Source organism: Aptenodytes forsteri, unplaced genomic scaffold, assembly GCF_000699145.1.
Source record: "Aptenodytes forsteri isolate BGI_AS27 unplaced genomic scaffold, ASM69914v1 Scaffold83, whole genome shotgun sequence".
Classification (NCBI taxonomy): domain Eukaryota; kingdom Metazoa; phylum Chordata; class Aves; order Sphenisciformes; family Spheniscidae; genus Aptenodytes; species Aptenodytes forsteri.
In genome coordinates, this window is record NW_008795371.1 from 6,179,593 (window position 1) to 6,201,395 (window position 21,803).

General features: G+C 36.3%; 1 protein-coding gene across 1 annotated transcript in view; it reads left to right on the top strand.

The window, feature by feature from the left end:
* The window catches only part of DENND4A (DENN domain containing 4A), a 60,011-nt gene that overhangs the window by 1,170 nt on the left and 37,038 nt on the right, over positions 1-21,803 (top strand). Inside the window, exons 2-7 of the mRNA XM_009280418.2 lie at positions 8,246-8,331; positions 14,541-14,870; positions 15,493-15,742; positions 17,364-17,433; positions 19,011-19,178; positions 19,879-20,122. Coding sequence (XP_009278693.1) covers positions 14,563-14,870; positions 15,493-15,742; positions 17,364-17,433; positions 19,011-19,178; positions 19,879-20,122 — 1,040 coding nt within the window. The 5' untranslated portion in view covers positions 8,246-8,331; positions 14,541-14,562. The remainder of the gene's footprint in view (positions 1-8,245; positions 8,332-14,540; positions 14,871-15,492; positions 15,743-17,363; positions 17,434-19,010; positions 19,179-19,878; positions 20,123-21,803) is intronic.

The window sequence follows — 21,803 nt, forward strand, 5'->3', positions numbered from 1 at the left end:
GGCGGCGGAGGCAGGCGCTCCTGAGGGCGGAGAGCTGCCTGCTCCTTGACTGAGCTCTCCCTGCTGACCTGCCATGTTACAAAGGCAGTGCAGGAGCGTGCTGGCGGGCTTGGAGAGCTGCTCGGGGAGAAACCGGCCGAGGTGTGTGTTCCCCAAATAAACGTGCAGTTTTTCCATGCAGTGTGCGCTGCGTCAGCTGGAATTGTACAGGTAGTGTTCAGCCTTGTGCGTGCGTATTTTTATTGCGACTTTCCCTTTGGCTCCCACAGCCTGGGTTACTGTATACCTGGATTAATGCAACACACTGGACATGATGGTAAAAATTAACCCTGACGTTTTTATCTTTGTTCCGTCGTGATGTCTGCATGTAGTGTAAGCTGTGGGCCAGCGATGATAATATTTAATAACTTCCTAGCGATGGTTGTTATTCTGGAGTAATTTCAAACGGGCTGCATTTAAAAACGTGCCACCTCTGAGAATGTTGATTTGCTAAAAATGAGGTCTTAACTTGGTGCTTAGTTCTGAAGGTTTTTTTTTTTAATTAACTGAGTAGAAGCGTGGTGTTCTGGACAGCTTTTTACTTCATTTCACAATTTTTTTCTGGAACTGTTGCTCAACTAGAGGTTTCCGTAAAGAGTGTTGCATTACAGTACATAATCTTTCACTTTCTGAATGATTAAACACAAATACTTAGTCTTGGCAAGTACGTGTGGTGGTTTAGGAAAACTAATTGAGTTAGTCTAGCCAAGGAAGGTCAAGGGGGAGTAAATGGATTATTTCTGGTTTGTGTGTCTAGCATACAAGTCTTACTTTGTAAGAGTCTCCTATTTCTCTCTCCTTTTTAAAAAAATTCATATATTTAGAGTATTGGTGAAACTATCTTGCTTTTAGAGTATTGAGGAGTCTGTAAGCTCATTTAAAGTGAACATTAAAGTGGAACTGCGTCTCTGGTAAATGAAGCTAAGTTTTCTAGGGGTAACTGTGCCTTGGCGTTGAAATTGTTTCATTATCAAAAATAGAGCATTTTTGTGGTTAGCTTTTTGGGGAAGGAGAAATTTCATGGAGCCTTACAGACAGAACAAAAAAGATTAAGCTTCTCTACAGCCCTAAGAGCTTGTGTGATGTACGTGTTTTACTTATTCTAGAAACATTAGGGTCCAGCTGGATGAGGTACTTTCCTCAAGTTTATGAGCAGCTTCTGCTCCTTTGGAACAGGTTTTACCCAATGGCCTCTTCTAAACAGTGAATTTACTAGAAAGTAGCACAAAAGATAAGATCAGTTTCTGCAAGCAGCAAGCCAAAAGGCACTAGGACAATGTTTTTAAAATACAGGCTTAGAAATGTTTTTCCAGTATTAAGGATGTTCATATGCGTGAGTTTTCATACTTTTTGTAGCAGTGTGGTTGTAGGTCTGCATTTCTGGTGAACGGCTTATTCTATATGCTTTACTTGAATATAACACCGGTATGGCGCTTAATGGAATTTCTGTATGTGTTAATGGCAATATTAGCAATTTTGTAGTTACATAGCCAGAGTTAATTATTAGTTAGTAAAAGCATAAATATTGACATAGCCTGGCACATACTATAGGGCTCAGGTGAGCGTAGCTGATTCAGGTCAAGCATTAGGAGCAATGTAAATAACCTGGCCCTATTTCAGATACGTGCTTGAAAGGGAAAGTAGCAAGGTAGAGAGTAGAGCCCAGCTGGTGCTCTGAAGAGAATGAGGTTGTCTCAGGAAGGTGTCTAACTAATACTGCTGTTTTGTGTTACTCTCACAAAGGAATTGTCGGCACCACTGTTCAGAAGTCAGTCTGGCAATTTTTAATCTATGGGATTTTGCATTGAAGGGTTTACTCATTTCTAGGTAAATTCATGCTGTAGTGTGTGATAGCTAGAGAAAACTGTCTTGTGACTCTTCAATAGAGGAAGACGATATCTAGACCAAGCTGAATAATGATAATGCAATTTGTTAATCTTGAGGTTTTGAAACTGGAAAAAGAAATTTGCAGCGTCACTTAAATATTTAACACCCCTTTTCAATTTCCATCATACTTCCTAGCAATTGAATTTGAGTTAGTTTTGCAAGTCATAGTAGGTTGAAATGCTTTTTATAACAGTGGCTGTAGAAACAGTTGCACTCATGGTCAAACACCGTCAGGTTGTGGAAAGGGAATAGTACAATAGCTACTTAGTCAAAACCTTTCTCAATCTTAAGTATCTCCCAGAATGAAGACTTGTAGAAAGTCTTCTTTCCATTCATTGTCCTTTACTCAACTTTGACCTTAGTTTTTAAATATGGTGTTGGCATGACCAAAAAGTTGGAGGCTAAAATGTTGCACAATTTATATTGGATTTAAAAAAAAAAGTCAATGTAACCTTGTTCAAACATAATGTTTGAGGTATTGGTGATTTCCAAGTATCTTGCTGTCTGGCAGAGGGTTCCAGTAGCTCAGGTTTTGATACCTCTGTAGCTGTGGATTTAAGGTATTTGTTCTGAAGTTTTCTGGAAAGAACCATAATACTTAAAAGGAGGGGGAAAGGACCAAAAAAAGACACCAAAATAATTTCTTATGTGCCTTAACAAAACATGATGCAATTTATGTGGATTGGTGTATTTCCAGTATGATTCTCTTGTTTGTTAAAGAGAAAGTATTTAAAACGGGCTTCTCTGTGATGTATTGAAATTTCAAATTTTTTTTAATGCTGACTCAACCCCCCCCCACACACAAAAAAAAAAACCCCAACCAAACCAGCCTGCCCCCCTCCTTTCACAATCCCTTCCCCAAACCAAACCCTGTAAAGATTTAGCACCTTTGAAGAAAGTTTAGGTTGAGCTTGCACTAAAAGTAAGGGTAGAGGTGTAGTTTAGAGGGCTGAGTTGTACTTGTCCCTCATCCTTCTGCTGTAGCCTCGCTGGGTGGTCTTAGGCAAGAGCACAGAAAAGGCCCTGCATCTATTCCCTTATATATCAATTCTGCATATAAATAACGTTTGCTACTGCGAGCACAAATCATGATAGAAACTTTATGCTATACTAAAAGCAGCAAGTCCTCTGCAAGCTAAAGGCAGTTATGCCTTGCTTTAATTGAGGATAGCTAACAGGTAGGAGATGAATATGTATAAACAGTGAATGCATCACCACTGTTCAACTATTTAAAATCAGCTATTTCTAACAGTGGTAGTGACCAAGCAATTACTTCAAGTGAATGAGGTTCTGTGCTATGTTGCATAATAAGCCTTGGATATTTTCTGCTATCCTTCAGTTCAGGCTTAGCCTATGCCTGGTCTGGAAGCTTGGTCTATGGCTGATCTGGAAATACTCTGCTTGATGCATGTATACTTATAAAGTGTCCCCACAGACTACAGAGTCAAAATTAAAATATACAGTGAAGGCTGTGTGAGGCAGTAATGCTGAGAGGTTTGATCTATAGTAGTCATTTTAGTAGCAGTCTATGATGCAGAAATAGTCATTGGTAGTTCCCTAAAGAGCTCAGAAACAGAACTAGGAGGAAATTGTGGAGGAGAAGTGGAAACAAAAGACTTCAGGAAGTGTTGGCCCTACTCTTTTAAATGGCATATTTTTACCCTTTCAAAGTGTACTTTTGTGTATTAGATACAGGGTTACTGTAGGGGCTGAAATAGAGTGAAATTGAAGTAAACAATAATGGGGGGGAGTGAAAGAAGAAGGAACTATGCTATAAAAATAGGATGCGAAGAGTAAGGAGGAGTGTTAGAAGTAAGTTAACTGATTATATCCTCACTATTTAATTTTTACTTTAAAATTTGACTTTTTAAAATTTGGGTCGAAAAAAATAGTTAATACTAATTAATCAAATTATTTCAATTTAGCCATCTGAAATAAAAGTGGACAAGTAATAAGTGTGGTGTATAAGTTGTATGTACATATAAGCAAATGAGAAAGTCCTAAGAGGAAACCCCCACTTTTTTTGTGTGCAAGGGTTATGCAAACAAAGAGAAGGGGATTGTGGGGTGGACTCTTGAGTTTTGGTTTTGTCTTGAGCTTCAGAAGAAACTTGTGGGCTTAAGGAATTATTCTCAGTTGTACAACCAAGATCAGGATCTGGTCCAGCTCTGGTAGCTTCCGTATGTAAGCAAGCTTATCTGCGTGGTATTTTGACTAAAATTACAGTGAAAGAGGCAATGCTGTCCAGATCCTGCAAGTGCGAAAGTAATCAGGCTCAGCACAATGCTGTCAGTTAAATCCCGGTACAGGAGCAGTGTTCTAACTGTGCAACTTCGTAGTTACCTTGTATACTGAACTCCTATTCAGGACAGTGAGACTTCATTATGTAGGGTGCCGGGGGCAAACCCTTCTGTGAGTGCTTTTCTCATAATATTTAGCACATAAGGTGGCTCTCCCTGACTCACTATGCTCCAGCCTTTCTTTTAAGGGTGTGGTTATTTAATAATTCTGGTCCAAAAGATGAGGAAGGGGTTCTAAGATGTGTCTGTTCTATGTTACAAAGAGGTATTTTGAGCTGGCTTTGGAATCCTGAAGCAGTAGTTACCTTAGCATATCATTGCACTTCAGCTAATTTACTGTGATTATTTGGGGGATACCCTAGTGTTGCTTTATATTGCTTTGCTAGCTAACCTAGCTAGGAAACTTACAGCAATATGTGTTAGTTGATAGATATATTTGTAGCTGAACTGGTAGCAGTACATTCACACTTTCTGTGGGGTAGATTTTTGCTAACTGGATATAGAGATTTACTAGATGAGGGAGGTATTAGTCAGTGTTATCTCTCCGTTAAACCTTTCCAATGCAGTGTAGATCATCTGCAAACAGCAGTTACAGCCCTGTAGTCGCAGTCTATGCATGTCATCCACTCAGTGTCTATAATTTGCAGCATGGCTGAGTTCAGTTTTCTTACCTTAGAGGACATTTTTGCTGGCCAGAGAAAAAAAGAATGTCAAATGTTCTAAGTCACAATTAAAGTGTATTTTTAAATGTAGCAAAAAATGTTAGAAAAAATTCCCACCTGTCTTTCCCTCCACCACACCATGAATTCAGAACTTTAATTTGGATAGAGAATGGCTTCAAAACTAAACTGAGGTTAGCATGTGTGTCCAAACATGGCTGGGTGAAAGCAGACCACTTCTGTCAGTCTTGGTTGATGCATTTTGACATTTTCAGTGACAGATTTGGGGTTTGAAGCTCAATATTGGAAGATTTGCTACCTTCATTTGCCTTTATCTACTGTGCCAAGGAAAATGGAATATTCTGTTTGGGGGACTTCTTTTAAAAAGTTGTTGTATAATAAGTAGTTGTACAAAAAAACATGGACTAGCTGCCCTGAACTGTTTTTGGATGAAGTAATATTTACATTTTATAGTGCTTACCTTGGCTTCCCTCCCCCTCCTATGCTATAAATTGTTTTCTGCATCCCTCCTACAAACACAATTGTACTTCAGAAATTGTTTCCATTCTTTGGTTGTGCTTTTTGGCCATAAATACTGTAATCTAGAAAGAAAAGTACAAGTTTTAAAACCAGCCTTGTTAAGATTTGTCTCTGTCATGAGTCTTGTGGGATACTTGAACATCACTTTCTTGACTTTTTGTAGTCAAGGTTGAATATCGTGGGATTTTGTTGTGGCACAGCTGTAATGAACACCTAAGCAGCCTGTGCTTTGTTAGACCCTCTTAGTAAATAGTTTTATTTTATTGAGACTAAAAACAGCAATGAAGAACAAACAAATGGAAGGCTTGGTGAGTGATGGTGGAAAGTATAGAAGATGTAGAAAATGCCTGATCTTTCCCTCAGGGTGAGGTCTGTTCCTTCCTGCCTTCTCTCTGCCAGTTATTCTGCTTCCTCCTCTAAGCTTTGATACTCTAGATGGCTAGTTCTTGCTCACTGACTGCAGTGATCCCACTGAATCTAGATTAGCCTCTGAATTGAAGTCTAATTTTTCTTTCTTCCTAGGCGTTGCTGAACAAATCTGCTTGTCCCTCAGTTCTTGGCCTGCATTCCTGTTTTCTGCTCCCAAACTCATAGTCTTGTGTTCTGTCCCTGCGCTCTTATCCAGCACTTTTCTGTTTCCTGGGCACCTCTTAGAGATCCTTTGTTGCCAAGTTTTCTGAGCTCTCTTGATTTATCTCCCCTGCTGTTTGGATGAGAGTATGTTAACCATGAGTTGGAACAGATGATTGTGAATGGGCCTGCAAAAAACTTGATAGCAATTCCAGTCTAGTGATGTAGGGGCTGAACAATGTTGGGGTTTTTCTTGTTTTGTTTTTTTATATGCCAATATGTTTCTTAGCACTAGTACTACTATTGATGCAGCACCAAAGGGAGGTTAGTGGAAGCTAGTGACTTCTTGTTAATTACTGCATTGTCTAATATTACTGAGTGCAGATGTATGCAATAGGGTCTAAATAGTAATGCAATTGATCACTTTAGCCCTAATTGTTAGCAACTTTCCCTGTTGCTGTCATTTGTTTAACTGTAGTAGTAGGAAATGTGAAGAAAAAGTATAGGCAATGTCCTACTAAAAAATAAAAATGCTATGAGAAGCTCTGGTTGTATTGGGGTAGTAATGTAGGTCTTTTGCACCTTGTTTCTTGAACAAGTAGATCTTTTACTTGCTAGATGGAGGACAACAAACTAGTTGTAAATATGTTCTACAAGCTGGAAGTACTACAAAATAGAGCTGCAAGTATGCTGGCAGCGGTTCTGCTGTGTTCCTTGTGATGCATAAATGTGTATTTTTCTTTTTTTTTTCCTTTAACTCTCCTCATTGTCTTTCCAGATAGTTGACTAGGAAAGATGGTTTTTGAAGTGTCCATGGGGAAATTCTTGATGTGTTAATTCTCCTTATTTCTTAGACTTTTTGCAGCTGTGCTTGAGGTCTGCAGGTGATCCCTAAAATTATAATTTCTGACACTCCTGGAAACTTTATATTACAGATCAGCTCACTGGACAAAAATATGTAGTGTTACTGCTGTATGCTCTCTTTAGTCTTGTATAAAAATGTTCAAAGTCAGTTACCGGAGAGTAACTGACTTTAACTGGTACTAGTCCATAGTGCTGTATGGATTAGAAAGACTTGCACCAGGGGCTGGATTCACTCTCTAGGCTGTCACCCCTGCGCTCCTTCCTGTAGGAGTAATGAAATAACAGCGCTGATTGCTTCTGCATGATCTGAAATAAGTTGTCTTGTACATTGGGGTTATAAACAGAACCTTGAACTTTGTGGTCCCCAAAATACAATTCTGATAATCTAGTGGAATTTTTTCCCGAAATTTTTCCACTTCAGGAATGGAAGCAAATCTTTTATGGTTTGCAGAAACCCTCCTGAGATGTTTCTTCCCAGCCTTGCTTATGTTACACTTTGTTTTCTGAAGTCTTCTCAGGGTAATCTAAAAATGTTCTCCAAGTCTTGGCAAATAGAAGCCTCGTTTAGACAAAGTTTATTTTTGACTACAGCCTTGCTGATGCTAATGAGTCGTTCTGGGAGATTGAAGTCTGAGAGTGTCTCCAGTGAGATATTCTCCTCAGTCCTGTGGTGGAAAGCTGTTGCTTCAAAATGCCTAAATGTAGCACAGGCTGCCTGGCTTGTACACACCTCAGTGTAAAACACAAGCTCAAGCTGTCTGTGGTCATACCAATGTTTAAAAGTGGTCATACATATCTGAAGAAAAACAGTGATTTGTGACAGTAAATGGCAAGAAGACAGTAACACTAGCTGCAAGAATGGGGAATTGGAATAAGGTGGCTAAATGGAAGAGTATGTGTGTCTTGCTGATTGTGGAGTAAGAAGGATCTGCTTAAATTTCAGAATCTTGCAAAGAGGGACAATGTTTTGAAGTAGACTTTGAAAGGTTATTGAGCTAAAAGAGCACTTTATAGCTGGCTAACACCTATGAATAGGCCTGGAAGGTGTTTATCATCAGAAAACAGTGGAAGAGTTGAAATAATTTGAAGTGGCTGGCTCAACAGTTCTTTGATTTAGTTTGTTTTTTTTAAAGCAAAATGTAAATGTTGTTTACATTCTTAAAATATCAATGCAACATAAAACTTGATATTTTGTTTCTTAAGTTTAAAATCTGGTTTCATATACTTTTTTTAATAGTTAAGTGACATGTAGGACTTGCTTGCTAAGATAAGGTTACAACAATTCACAATGTTCATTTAATGTGACTGGTGCAGTGGAGTGTGCAGTAAGTATAAGTTTCAACAAATACATACATTGTTTAATGTTTGTTTTTACTGTTTCTATAGGGAATGAAACTTTAACAAGAAGTCTATGTTAAAGCCTGGTTAACAGCAAGAGAGGCAAAGTGTAGAAGCAATGCCCTGATGAAAAGGTACGGAACACACTGAAAGAGTTTTCAAAAGGCTTGTGTTCTAACTGGAGAAAATTCCTGTGATATTTGAGGTGCTTCTGCTTTGTTCCCAGGATTGTTTACTTGCTATGAAGAAAATACTGGGGGGGGGAAGGCTTGTCTGTCACTTCTGTCAGGCAACTTTGGAAGTACAGGGATGGGGTGAAGGTTTTATCCTGGATAACTGCAGTTATTCACATGTTCTCTAGACTGTTGAGCTCTCATGTGATTTGTGCAGTGTCATGGCTGAGAAATGGTTCTGAGTAGCTATAGCAGGACTGACTGATCCAGTTAACTTCATTTTGCTCTTGCATGACTAGCCGCTACATTTCTGTGTGTTGGCAGCATACTTCAACAGGATAATGCAGCAGTACACATATGAGACTGAAATGCTAGGGACTGTTAGAACTTTACTGGCAATTTTTAAAAATTGGTCACTGATTTGTCTATTTTTCATGTGCCTTCAAAGGAAGGATGTTCTTGGAATGTGATTATATTACAAATGCTTAAAAAAAAAAATCACCATTTTTAATAAAGCTTTGAACTATTTTAAAAAAGATGTGTTGCAGAGCCCTGCAGTGGTTTTCAACCTACACTAGGACATGTTTGGTCCTTGTTTACAAACAGAACATCTCTTTGGAGTCAGGCTAACAAAGTAAAATGTCACCTGCTATAGACAGCTAATGGACCTAATAAGAAACTCAAATTAATAAGTGATTTAATATTCTCAAAGGAAAATGCAGGAAGGAATGGGAATGAAGACAAGGAAGATTAAAAGATTACAAGGCAGTTGTTGTGTTTGTGTCTGCCAGAGGTGGACTGGTGAAACTGTTCTAATGGAGTCAGATGGTCTTACTGCTGTCTTTCACAGGTCATGTATCTCTTGCACATGCAAAAAGCATACAAGTAAACCCTTTTTGCTATCTGGGAAAGCTGGCTCCTGGAAAGAAGGTGGCACTGCTAGAGCAGTTGTTCTGGTCTGCAGCCCACTTACAAGTTACCTCTACAAAAGTCTGTGGGTAGGAGCAGGTTGTATGAATTATATTAGTATTTTTCTCCTTGGAAATGGTGTAGTGCATCTGTAGTAAACTCTGCACTTCATGAAGCATTGTGCCTGTTGCTGCTGCACAGATGGAATATATGGCACATCCGCATTAGTTCTGGTCGTGTGGTGAGGAAAAAGCTGATGTGTACTTCCCTCTTACAGTATTTGAATGAAAAATGTGATCTGTTCAAAAAGCTTGGACACTGATTTAGTTGTTCTATCTGAAAATATGTGAGCTAGTATAAAATCATGCCTTTCAATTTTTTTTTGCTTTCTGTCTGAGAGTTTTGGATAGCTTATAGCAAATAGAAAAAACTTTGTTGGAAGCAAAATAAGTTAGCATATATGCTCTGCTTCCTGAATTGAGGGTTAGATCTAAGTCCCACCGATATTTTATCACAAAAGGGTCAGCCACGTGGAACTCCTGTAAACCTCCTGATCATCTTTCCTGTAATAGCAGATTGTTTTACACTTTGCAACAGACTGGTCCTCTTTTAACACTAGCAATAGATCTATAGTGTTAGATCACAAAGCTAATTTTTCAGATTAATCTCTTTTGCACAGTTGCTAAAATGCCAGCACCTATGAATTACAACAGTAGTGACAGAAAATTATTAATTAGTATTTTGTAAATGTTTATGAAGAAATATGATGATATTAAAAATTTAAATTGAATAAACAATGAAACTGAGTTTAGCCTTTGTCTTTCAGCAAAGTAATCAAGCTAATAGTTTGTGGATCTGTGGCAGGATTATCCGATTGTTTCCCCTGTTCCCATATTTTTAGAAATGACAAAAAGCCCTCTTTTCTCCCACATTTATATAGTCATGATCTGCAGAGTCTGTGTGTTTTTAATATGTTCTTACAAGTCAGTTCGCTATTTGCAAGGATATTTTGTTTCTTACTCATGTTTATGGTGCTTAATTTATAGTGGTATTAATGATATGCAGTCCATTAAAATGACTGTCATGAGATGGCTCAAAGACCATATATTGCACTTGTTTCCGGGGACTTCTGTAAGAGGTTATGTTTATGATCCCATGGCATTGTCTTCAAAGCGCAGCCTTTTGTTTCTGGATGACCGAAGTGTAGAGAAGCAATAGTAGCTGCTTCTCAGTGTGGCACTGTTAATGTTGTTGAGTTTCACCTGGGACCTGCTGCTTCAAGTAACACTCTTGTGCAGTGTGACTTTGTTTCTGTTGTGGTTTTTTTTTTTCCTGGAAGTTGACTTGTAGTACTGTGTGATGTATATCATTATATATTATAACATGCTTTGGAATACCTTCATGGTAAGAGTTTCTACAGAAATTATTCAGATTTGTCAGTTTATGTGAAATTGCTTTTCACAGAATGCTTATTTGTCTCTGAATTAGCTCACATTATATACCTTCTTTCTGGGGTCTGTTAACATAAAGTTTGCATAAATCTCCTCTCACAGTAAACAGATGTTGAGAATTTGAGTATCGCAGTAGCTCTAGTAAAGTCTGAGTCGGCTTGAATAAAATACCACTGAATTGTTCTGATATCATCTGCATTTTATCCCACTTTTCGCTGCAAGCCTTTGTATCAGAAGGCAAAGATCCGAAGGGATGATGCATCATCAGCTAGGCCTTTTTTTTTCCTCCCTTCTGTAAAAGCTGCATTAAATTATGAAAGTCTTGCTGACTTGTGTATTACTTGCTATAACCTTAGGAAGCAAATTTGTGTGATAGCAGGTGTTTGTATGTAGGGGATTCTAATTTTAACTGGCTTTAAATGAGGAAAGCTTGTCCCAGTTTTTCTTGAAAGTGCTTTTGGGAATAAATGAATGTTTGAATTTAAGACTTTTGGTATAAACTTGATATGAAATAATTAATAGTGAGGCTTAATTTGAGATAGGTATAATTCTTCAGTATAATGTATATATATCTGTTTGTTTGTAATGCTGTCTTGGCTAATTAAACTGGAATAGTGTGCTGCTAATACATTGAAGTTATAAGGCTTACTTGCAGTTTTAACAGTCATAATTTGTATAATTTTTGATTACTAAAATATTGTTTTCTTTTCAACTTAAAAGGCATTGTGAAGCACTCCAGAAATTGGTGTAGTTTTTGTGAAATAATGCTAATGAGAAAAGGAACAAAACTTAATATTTTTCTAACTCAGAATCTTTACGGCAAAGTTCAGTTTTGTAGTGTTTCTGCTGCTTTGCACTGAGCTTGTGGTTACGGGGCATTTTTCATATACAACAGTGCAAGACTTAGCCAGCTTTCAGTCTACCTTTTCTCTTCTCAAGTCTTTTAATGGAAAACTCTTTCACCGGAGCTCATGATGGCTTAAGTGTTTAGTTTAAATTGCTTGGTTGGTAGCTTTTACTTAGTCAGCCCTTTCTTCCTCAGTGGTTCTTGAGGAATATTTTGGGTTTTTTTATATCTATATCTTCTTTTATCTTCTGAGCAGTCTTTGACCATAGCTCTTTTCTGATCTATGTTATGAAGTATTCATTTTTTTTTCTACGTTTCCTGATGCATTTTCAAATGATACTTTTAAAAAGCAACTGCTTATGCTCTGATGTGTATATATTTTTTTTTTAACTTAAGACCAAATGTTTGCCCAGTGTATTGTAGCTTTAAAAAAAAGTTACAGCTTATCTGTTGGTTTAGAGCAAGTGCTGGTTGATAAAGATAGAAAGTTTTCATGATAGTTAAAATGTAGTATATCATAGTTAAGTTTTACAGATAATTGTTAATGTTACAAAATATTTAGAACTCCAGTCGTGTTAGCTAAAAGATGTTAGTGTTTGGTCTTATGTTAGAGTTTAAAGATGCTTTATGAAACTTCTTTATCTCTCCATGCATTTGTTGCTAGCCTATTCTGGATTTGCTGAAGCCAGATGTACAGTGAAATAATAGGCAGCATATGCAGTGGTTGAATTTGTGTGTCTTTGGATACATCACTCAAGGAGAAGTCTGAGTTTGTAGTTACTACTCTCATATACTGCTAGTTAAGTAACATATTCCAGATGTTTTTGAAATAACTGAATTTAGGTTAAATTAAGCTTAGTTTTGTAACTGCATTCTCTCTTCTTTCAGAAAACAAGCTGAACAGTTATTTACAAACTGTTACACTGCTATATATTGATGATTGTTTCCCAGTAATCATATGTTCTGAAGTGTCCCATACTGCTTATTAACCATATAAGAAAAAAAGAAAGGTTAGATAGTTTGGGTTTTTTTCTTGGTGTGTTCTTGAATAATGTAAATAACCTTAAAATAAAAACTGTTACTCATTTCCTTGTGACTTTAGAAGCTAGTCAAGTCAGTTACTCCAGCAAAATACAAACAACCTATGAAATAAGAGCAGGAAGATGGAATTACCTTTCTTGTACTGGTGGATGAGGTTGATAGTGGTGATCAGGCACAGGCTGACATTCTTCCTTCTTGAGCAGGGACTGGTGCTGGAAATCTGAAGTCAGCTTGGAACAATTTGGTTAAATGTACAGTATCAATTTAGGACATAATTTCCCTAATTACTGGTGAGAAATGTCCAAATTTATTTTGCTTGTTTTAACGAAGAGTTGTTGGCAAAATCCAAGAATCATGATGGTATGAAGTTTGATACTTCATTGAGTATACTCAATATAGTATCTTATTGATAATACATACTCAATATTGAGTATACTCAATACTATTGAGGCTTAATACTGGCTACCTAGAGCAAAAAATAAAGGCACCTAAAGCAAATGGAATAAAGGTGGCATGAAAACTGAAGTCTTGTACCAACCATTCAAACTGTTTTAAATTCTGTTGAGTTTCTGAATGTTAGCAAGCTCTCGAAACTCCTGTGTTGTTACAGTTTCTCTTGCAATAAAACTTTACACCCAAACAAAATTAATTCAGCAAAAAGGAGTCTTAAATAACTTGTCTGGTTTAAAAAGTCTGGAACTTGATGACAGTAAACTTCCTGAAGCTACTTTAGTGAGGTTCAAGCCCATATGGGTGAGTTAGATAAACATTTTTAGCCCATTTCTCAATGTTCCGTGAAAGAGCGGAAAGTATTTTCTTTATCTGCAAAATCAAGCTATTAAATAAGACATGGGGTTTCAGTGACTTGCAAAGGTATTCAAGAGTCTCTGACAAAGAGGAAACTGAATCTCCTGATACGTAGTGCACTGTATTGTTTGCAAGGCCATCTCTTCATCCTACAGATATTACTTTGTCCTGTGCTGAAGTTAATTTACAACGTTGGTAGCAAACACTGCAAAAAAATCCACTATACAGAAAGAATTCATATGTAAAAAATTTTTTTATCAATATGTTCCAGGAAGAAAGAATGTAATTTCCCAACACAATTTGGCTGGAACAGCAAGGCTGTTGTTCCTTTTCATTACGAAAAACTTCATGTGGTCTTGAATGTTTTTGTTTCACAGTGGTCTGTAGTCCATTGAAGTTGACTTGGTTTAAATGTCTTGTATAAAAGCTGGTGTATTGCTGGCTATGGATGGGTTACATATCAAGGATCTGAGTGCCAAAACACTATAAAATAATATGATACCGACTTTTAGCCTGCAAAAATAGTCCAAGAAGATCTGGCCTTGGTATCTGATGTAAAATCCCATAGGGTGAGATGGCTGCAAACATTATAGTTGTATCTTTAGAATAATCAAGACAGCCTTTGCGTGTATGTTTAATATTCAGGAAGCAAATTAATTGCAGATCATGCCTTAGAAGATCCATTGTCATGGTGAATAGCATGCAGTAATAAACTATATGCAAAATACATGAGAACTACTTTTTGGCTCAGCCATGAGCTTTAAGTAGTGAACTATCTGCAAAACTTTTGCACAGTATTTTGCTGTTACTGTTCCTGTTGGTTCAGCTACTCCAGTGTGTAAGTTAGCAAAAAGAGGCCACTTGGGTTTTCCATTCCAAGATTTAACAATTAACTCTCATGATTGTGGCTCAGAATTCCAAACTGGAAAGATGGTGATTACAAATGAAAAATGTTACATGATCTGACGCTGGATCTCTCTATTTCTTTTGTATTCTTCTATTGTGTTTTCATTTATATTATTGCAAATTTTCTGTTTTAAAAAATAAACGTTTTATTATTTCTGATACCTTATAATTTCCTTTAAAAATACTGATATATATTTCTTTCTTACCAGTTATAACGTCTTGTAATGGAAGATGGAAGACAAAGGGGCTCGTGTTGCTGACTACTTTGTTGTCGCAGGATTAACAGATACTTCAAAACCACTAGAGGAAGAAATCCACTTCAATGATGCTTGCCATAAAATCGCTAAACCAAAAGAACCTATTACAGACGTAACAGTAATTAATAAATCTCTGGGAGAGGAAGTTCCTCAGGGATATAAATGCATAGATGTTACTCCCTCAGGACTGTCTGCAGATCTCAATAATGGCAGTCTTGTAGGACCGCAAATATACCTTTGTTATCGCCGAGGAAGGGATAAGCCCCCACTTACTGATCTGGGGTGAGTGGTTTTTCTATTCTAGTAAGTGATTTTGGCAGTTTTATTTGACTAATGAGCAAATAAAGCAGGTTTATTGAAATATAATACTTTTTAAATATAAGGCAAAACTCTAAACAGGAAGATATTTGTTGTCTTGAGCATACTGTAACCCAGTATGGTAGGAAAAATGCATGCTGAGTGGATTTTAGTGTCAACTGTAATCCTTTTGCATTTTGGAGTTTTCAAAGCCATTTATAATTTTCAGTGTATATGTTTTGATTGAGATAAGATGCTTAACCTATTTAATACAGATTGAAAAGAGGTGAGTTGTATGACATTCTTAGGATCAGGCAATGAATCTTTAATAGAATTGAAAATAACACTATTTTGCAGTAAACAAAACACTTAAAAGCAATTATATGTGAGGAAAACTAGTATAGTTTCATCACGAAGCTTTTCTGTTAGAATGCAATTTGAGATAAGGGGACCTGGACTTGTCAGTAAAAACGTTTTGATCAGAGATGAGACAAGAGCTGCTGTTAAAATAGTACTATTCAGTTATAATTCTTAGTATAGTATTAGTATTCAAAGTGTTTAAAAATATTATGTGCCTTCTGACTTTTGTTCATCCCATTTTAACTAGGGTTTTATATGATGGGAAAGAAAGAGTAAAGCAAGGTTGTGAAATAATTCAAACTACTCCATATGGTCGGCCTGCTAATATTAGTGGCAGTGCCTCATCACAAAGAGTGTACATCACTTACCGAAGAGCATCCGAAAACATGACACAAAACACGTTGGCTGTTACGGATATATGTATAATCATACCAAGTAAAGGAGAAACCCCTCCACATACGTTCTGCAAGGTTGACAAGAATCTTAATAATAGTATGGTAAGATTCAAAATCTGGATTTTGAGTACTTGATATTCAATGATGTAATGTTTGTGGAGTATTTGTGACAGTTCTCAGAGTACCTGGTGAAAAACTTTGATAAGCACTCTCCAAAGGTAAATCGGATCTTGGAAGAGCTGGAGGATTAAATTTCTTTTCTCCTGCTTGGAACAAAGTCTTTTTGGAAGTCTTGGAGCAAATAGTCTTTTTAGTGCTGACATAGAAATGCTGACTTCAGCAGCTTTGGATTAGTCCTTAGAACCTGTTGTGTCACCATGCGAATAACCGGAGGTTTCAGATGTGGCTGTTTCTGACACTGATTTTACTGTTGTGATGGGAATTCTGTATCTAATAGCTGCCTTCTGTTTTGTTTTTAAACTCCCCTATTACCTACAATGCTATTTTATAAATGTCATTCTCCTCAGTAGTTTCACAAACTTATTCTCTGAAGAAAGTTGCATATAAGCAATGTTGGATGCTGCTGACTGTAAGCCTGTTTAAATGCTTAATATGGTTCCAAAGCTAGGCCTGCTAAAACACACAGGTGTCACAGCACTTTGCTTTGCAGAACTTAATATTTAGGTGTCTCCTAGTTGAATCTGCAGCCCTGTACGCTTGCTTTTGTAGGGTCCTCAAAAATACAGGGTCAGCATGCTTATCGGCATGCTGACTGCATATGTGAGTAGTATTGTGTAAAAAAGATCATGGAAATTCATCTGTACCTGTTTTTAAATAAATGCCTGTAGACATTAACAAATGGATTTTTTTCAGTTCTACCAGTCCCTGTGTTGACTGGGTTATGGGAATGCTGTCTTATGGAAATTGCTGTATCTTTCTCCCATCCCTAAAAGCTTTGTGTGGCCTTTAAAGGGTGCCAGTCTTTTCTGTTCTGTGGCTTTCCATGTTCTTTATTCTCATGTCCAGAAATTGAGAACTTCAGAAATATTTAAAAACATTAACAATGCCAGAAAGAAAATTGTTTAGAAGCTGCAAGAACTATGAAGTTATGCTGCAGTGTTTCACAGACTATGAAATCACAGACTGAATAAGGAATCAGGCTTAAAGATTAGCATGATTAAAATAAAAATGCAGGCACAAAAGAAAATCAGTATTAAGTTAAAGTAATACACAAATGTAGTTAATAACAGAAACATTGCACTGTGTGTGTGTATATACATAAATGTGTGCATGTATGTATATCTGTCTATATATACATTTAAGCCAGAAGTTTAACAAAATGGAGAAAGGTTTAAATATTTATATGGATAACAATTGGACTTAAAATTCTGTAGTTGTGTTAACAAATGTTTTGGAGAAGAATTTGTAGATGTCATGCTTCAATCTCTAAATCAGTTCTGTTTTAGAGGTCAGGCTGATGCATGCCATGGATTGGCTAGCTCAGAGCTAAACCAGTACTTTTTCTTTCAGTTATCTGTTTGTGGCCGGTGTCAGAAAGCATAGTGTAGCAGGCCCAAAATTCCTATATCTGAACGCTCTATGTTTTTGTGTGTAGATTATGGTTCTTTGTAAACAAGGAAGAGGAGGTTTTCCTCCACTCTTTTCTGTTATGTCCTTTTGTTATACTTCATCACGTAATCCAATAATTTCTTTTGTTTTACAGTGGGGCTCAGCAGTATATTTATGTTATAAAAAGTCTGTGGCAAAAACCAACACCATATCATATAAAGCTGGTATGTAACTACTATTTAGCTTTTTTTAATCTTCAATTCAGGATGTACAGGCTTGTTTGTAATGTAATACATTTTTTTTATCGAAGACTTACTTGACAAAGACACCGTCTTGGCATTATCCAAAGAGGAATCTTTCTCTGAATAATTCTTTTAAAATAATGTCCTAAAATAAGCCTTAGAATTATGTATCATGACCATTTTATTTTAAAATTTGTTCTTAATTGGAAGCTCAGTTGTGTTTTGATAGGTTCCTACAAACCTGTGTGTCTCCCACCTCTGTTTTTGTTGCTGATAACTGTCTCTTAAGGGTGTGTGTGTATATATGCAGAAGAAAACACTGCAAAAATTATTTGATGCATTTTCATGTTCACTTTCTTTAAGAAATGCTTTGAAGAATACTGCAGACTTCCACGCTGCCCTGAACATCAGTGGCATTGAGCTCTTTAAGTATTTTTGGATTGTGTATCATCTTTATTTTCTTGTTTTATTTATAAGACAGAATTAGATTTGCTATGGCTCTGATGAAATGTGTTGGCTTTTCTTTTTTTTTTTTAAACCCCTGATTTTGAGTGCAAGTCATGAGCATGATTCAGACTTAAGCTTTAATTCACTTATATCCCTTTGAGATGCTGCTCTCTGTAAACACAGTAGTTTAGGACTAACTAAAAGGTGGACAACAAATTTGTAGATAAATAATTTTAGAAGGCTCCACATCTGGTAGTAGCTTGCACAAAATTTTGCTTCTTGGAGGGGAAAAAACACACTGCCCTTCTTGAGTACCAGTTTTTATTGCTTATTAATATTTCACTGTATATTAGAAAAGAATGTGTAGTGATTGTGTTCTCTAATGCAGAGAAATCCTAAAGCCCTTCACACAATATTCATTCTCAGTTTGGAGTCCCCTTGGTTGGCAATAAGAAAGGATAGATTGCTGCAGCCATATGATGTAATTGAAGACCTGTATGTTAAGAGCCTCTGCTTCAGAACTTCGTGTTTCACAGCTGTGGTTAAAATTAAGTCTAAACACATTAGTCTGATAGCACATTAGATGAATCCTCAGCTGAGGTGGATCAGCATAATTAATTGGTTCAATTCTATTGATATTAAAAAAAATCTATCTAGTATCTAACATATCAGATTTTCCAGAAAACTTATTGGCAAGAATTAATTGCTTTCATAATTGAAAGCATCAGTCTTATTTCTCAATTATTCAGGTTACCACTTTTTTAACTAAATTTTAAATCTTTACTCATACTAGTGATGAATGTAAACTATTATAATAATAGCTGAGATGCACACAACCTGCAAACAGAAAAAGATAAATTAGTTATGAATAGTTCCTAGAATAGTGAGTAGGACTTCAGTCTGTTTTAGTCAGGTGATTTCTCCTCAGGCCTTGGGAGCATGCTGTCCCTTTCCAGCTATTTGCTATGCCTGATTATTTATAACTTTACTGGTCTTCTGAAGTTAGTGTGTGCTCATATACAATTTTTCTGGGCGTGTTTTTATGCAATGAGCTGTTAGAAATGTTTCTGCTCTTCCATAAATAACTGCCTCTTTACAAATTGCCTTTATAGGTTTAATATGCAGATATCCTGAAGAAGATTATGAATCATTCCCATTACCAGAATCTGTGCCTCTCTTTTGTCTACCTATGGGTGCAACGATTGAATGTTGGCCATCTAACAGTAAATACCCCCTCCCGGTTTTTTCTACATTTGTACTAACTGGCCGCTTCTGCAGAAAAAATTTTGAAAGCTTAAAAAAACCAAACAAAACCATTGTTAATAATATAAGTTAAAAAATTGGGTTGTCTGTCTTTTCAGGATGATGATAATGCATATTTTCATTGACAAACTTGAATCTATTTGGGCTTAATTCAAAGACTACTTTAAAGAGTGACTTGCATTTATTTCACTGCTGGACTGTTGATCATATAAACCTGTACTCCTTTGCTTTCCAATCATGTTAGCCTTTGAAAGTACAGAGCTATAAAAATTCTGACTGCATATACATGCAAATACACTATTTTCATTGCAAGCATGGAAACAACCTTGTATGTATATACTTGTTCTACAAAGTAAATTGGATGTCAGAGGAATACTGCTTTGAGTTGCTTATAAAGGATTCCTAAAAGAAATTTAAAGGCAATTGTAGGAGCAGTTGACTGTAGTTGTACTCTGTATAATCATTATTTTTCTCTCACTTAAATCGTTTCATAAATTACTCTTTCTCATATGACATTGTGTTTTAAATAAATAATAGACAGTCTGGATTTTCACAGCCATAAGAATATTCCTGAATAGATTGCTTCAAAAGATGGTGCATCAATGTAACTTTTCAAACAGTAACATAGACTTGATTTTGCTTGCATGTTTGGGGTTTGTTAGATTGCTTTGAAGATTGAGGCAGATTTATTGACTTCAAATCAACTGTGTTGTTTGCAGGTATATGGTGCTGCTATTCAGTTTTATGAACTGTATCCTGAAGAGAATCTCACAGAGAAACAAAAATCTCAACTGGGATTAGCAGCTGCTGTTGAGGGAAAGTCAGAGACATGCAGAACAGTTCAAACAAATAAATGCATCTGTCTGCTCTCTCACTGGCCTTTCTTCGATGCTTTCAAGAAGTTTCTTACCTTTCTGTATCGTTACTCCATTTCTGGTCCGCATGTCCTACCCATTGAGAAGTAAGTAATTTCAAAAATTCGTAACAGTAATTTCAGTTGATGAGAGCTCTTTTTGTACTTCTAAGTTTCCTATAATATCCTTTTGACTTTAGTCATCAAACATTAAATATAATGGTTACACTAGATTAAGCACTTTTCTCCATTGATTAAATGTACCTTTACCTACTTCCTGAAAAACCCTAGATTTTTATTTGTGATTTAAGTGCCTGCAAAGGTTTATCTGAAAGCCTTTTTTAATTAGCTTTGCACCCTTTAGCATAGTGATTAGGAGGAGCAAGATTATAAAGCCTTTCTTGATGTTGCATACATTAAGTTAGGAGAATGAAATATGTAGTTTTGCGGGTTTTTTTCTCAGACACCTATTGTGTAATGAGAGATAATAAAGCAGATTGAATTTTTTGCACTAGTAATCCTCCTCTAGTTGTGATAAATGAACTTAATTTCCTTCTTACATGAAGGATTTCACGTTTTAAAATGCAGAGGAAATCCTTACATCCAAGAAGTGGTTGATATCTAATTGATGTGTAATACCGTTTAACATTTCTAGGCTAATGTAACTTTCTAATGCATTAGATTTCAGATGCAGTATTTTCTTTTTTATTTTATTACACATCAGTCTTTTTTCTGATTAAACTTCAATATTAAGTTTTATGAGACTTTGACTTAGTGGATTAAGCTTTTTTGTGATTGTTTATCCACTTTGTTATTCCACTTTGTATCTACTATACTTGTTTTAAAATTCTGATAGCATAAACTTCCAATAATGAAAAGAGTTTTGTTTGGTTTTTTTAAGCTGAGAACTATTTTTCGTTTTTGAGTTTCAGGAATGAATAAAATGAGAAGTAAATATAATAAATGGTTTAATAGTTTTGATTTTACAGATTTATTTGCTTATTCTGATTTCTCTGATTTGTAAACTGACTGGTCAATTTACTGTGGATAACTTAAATATAGCTACACCGTGTTGCATGAAGTTAATATAGTATCTAGCCTAGTTTCTTCGGCTATTCTAATGATGAAGGTTGTCTGTGCCATACATGTGTATTTGAACATTTTCAGTCAGCCCTGCTTCTGCAAGCAGCAGGCATTTCCTTTGATGTTTGCTTTTTGTTCCATATTTCTGCCACCATCGTCATACACTGGTAATAAAGACAAAACCCCAAATCCGTTGTCAGCCTGATTCCTTTCCTGTTCTTATTGCCATGTGGGTGCACAGACGTTGATGCTGACACAAGGGAGGTCAACTGGGGAGTGGCGAAGAGGAGGCACAAGACTGCTTCTGGTTAATGCCAGTTATATGATTATAGAACTGCAACAAAAAGTTAACCCTAGCACAAGTACACAAAATTAAAAACACAGTAAAAATGTGTTGGGTTTTTTTCTTCCATACATCTAATGGCATAATATTGAGATTATTGAGATATACATTGAGATATGAGTATGAAATATATAGCTTTGAATCAGAAACATGTAAAATGAGTCTTGTATATAAATCAACACTTATTTGTGGGTTTCTCTGAATTTCTTCAAAATTTGGTGGTTGTCTGCGCCATAATAATGGTAAAAGTTGCAGAAATCACAGTAAAGTGTGTACTGTAGCATGCAGTTATGATGGATTACCTGTTTCTTCCTGAGTTTCTACTGATTGTGTGTAGTTTTTTAATGTGAAAGTGTGTATTAT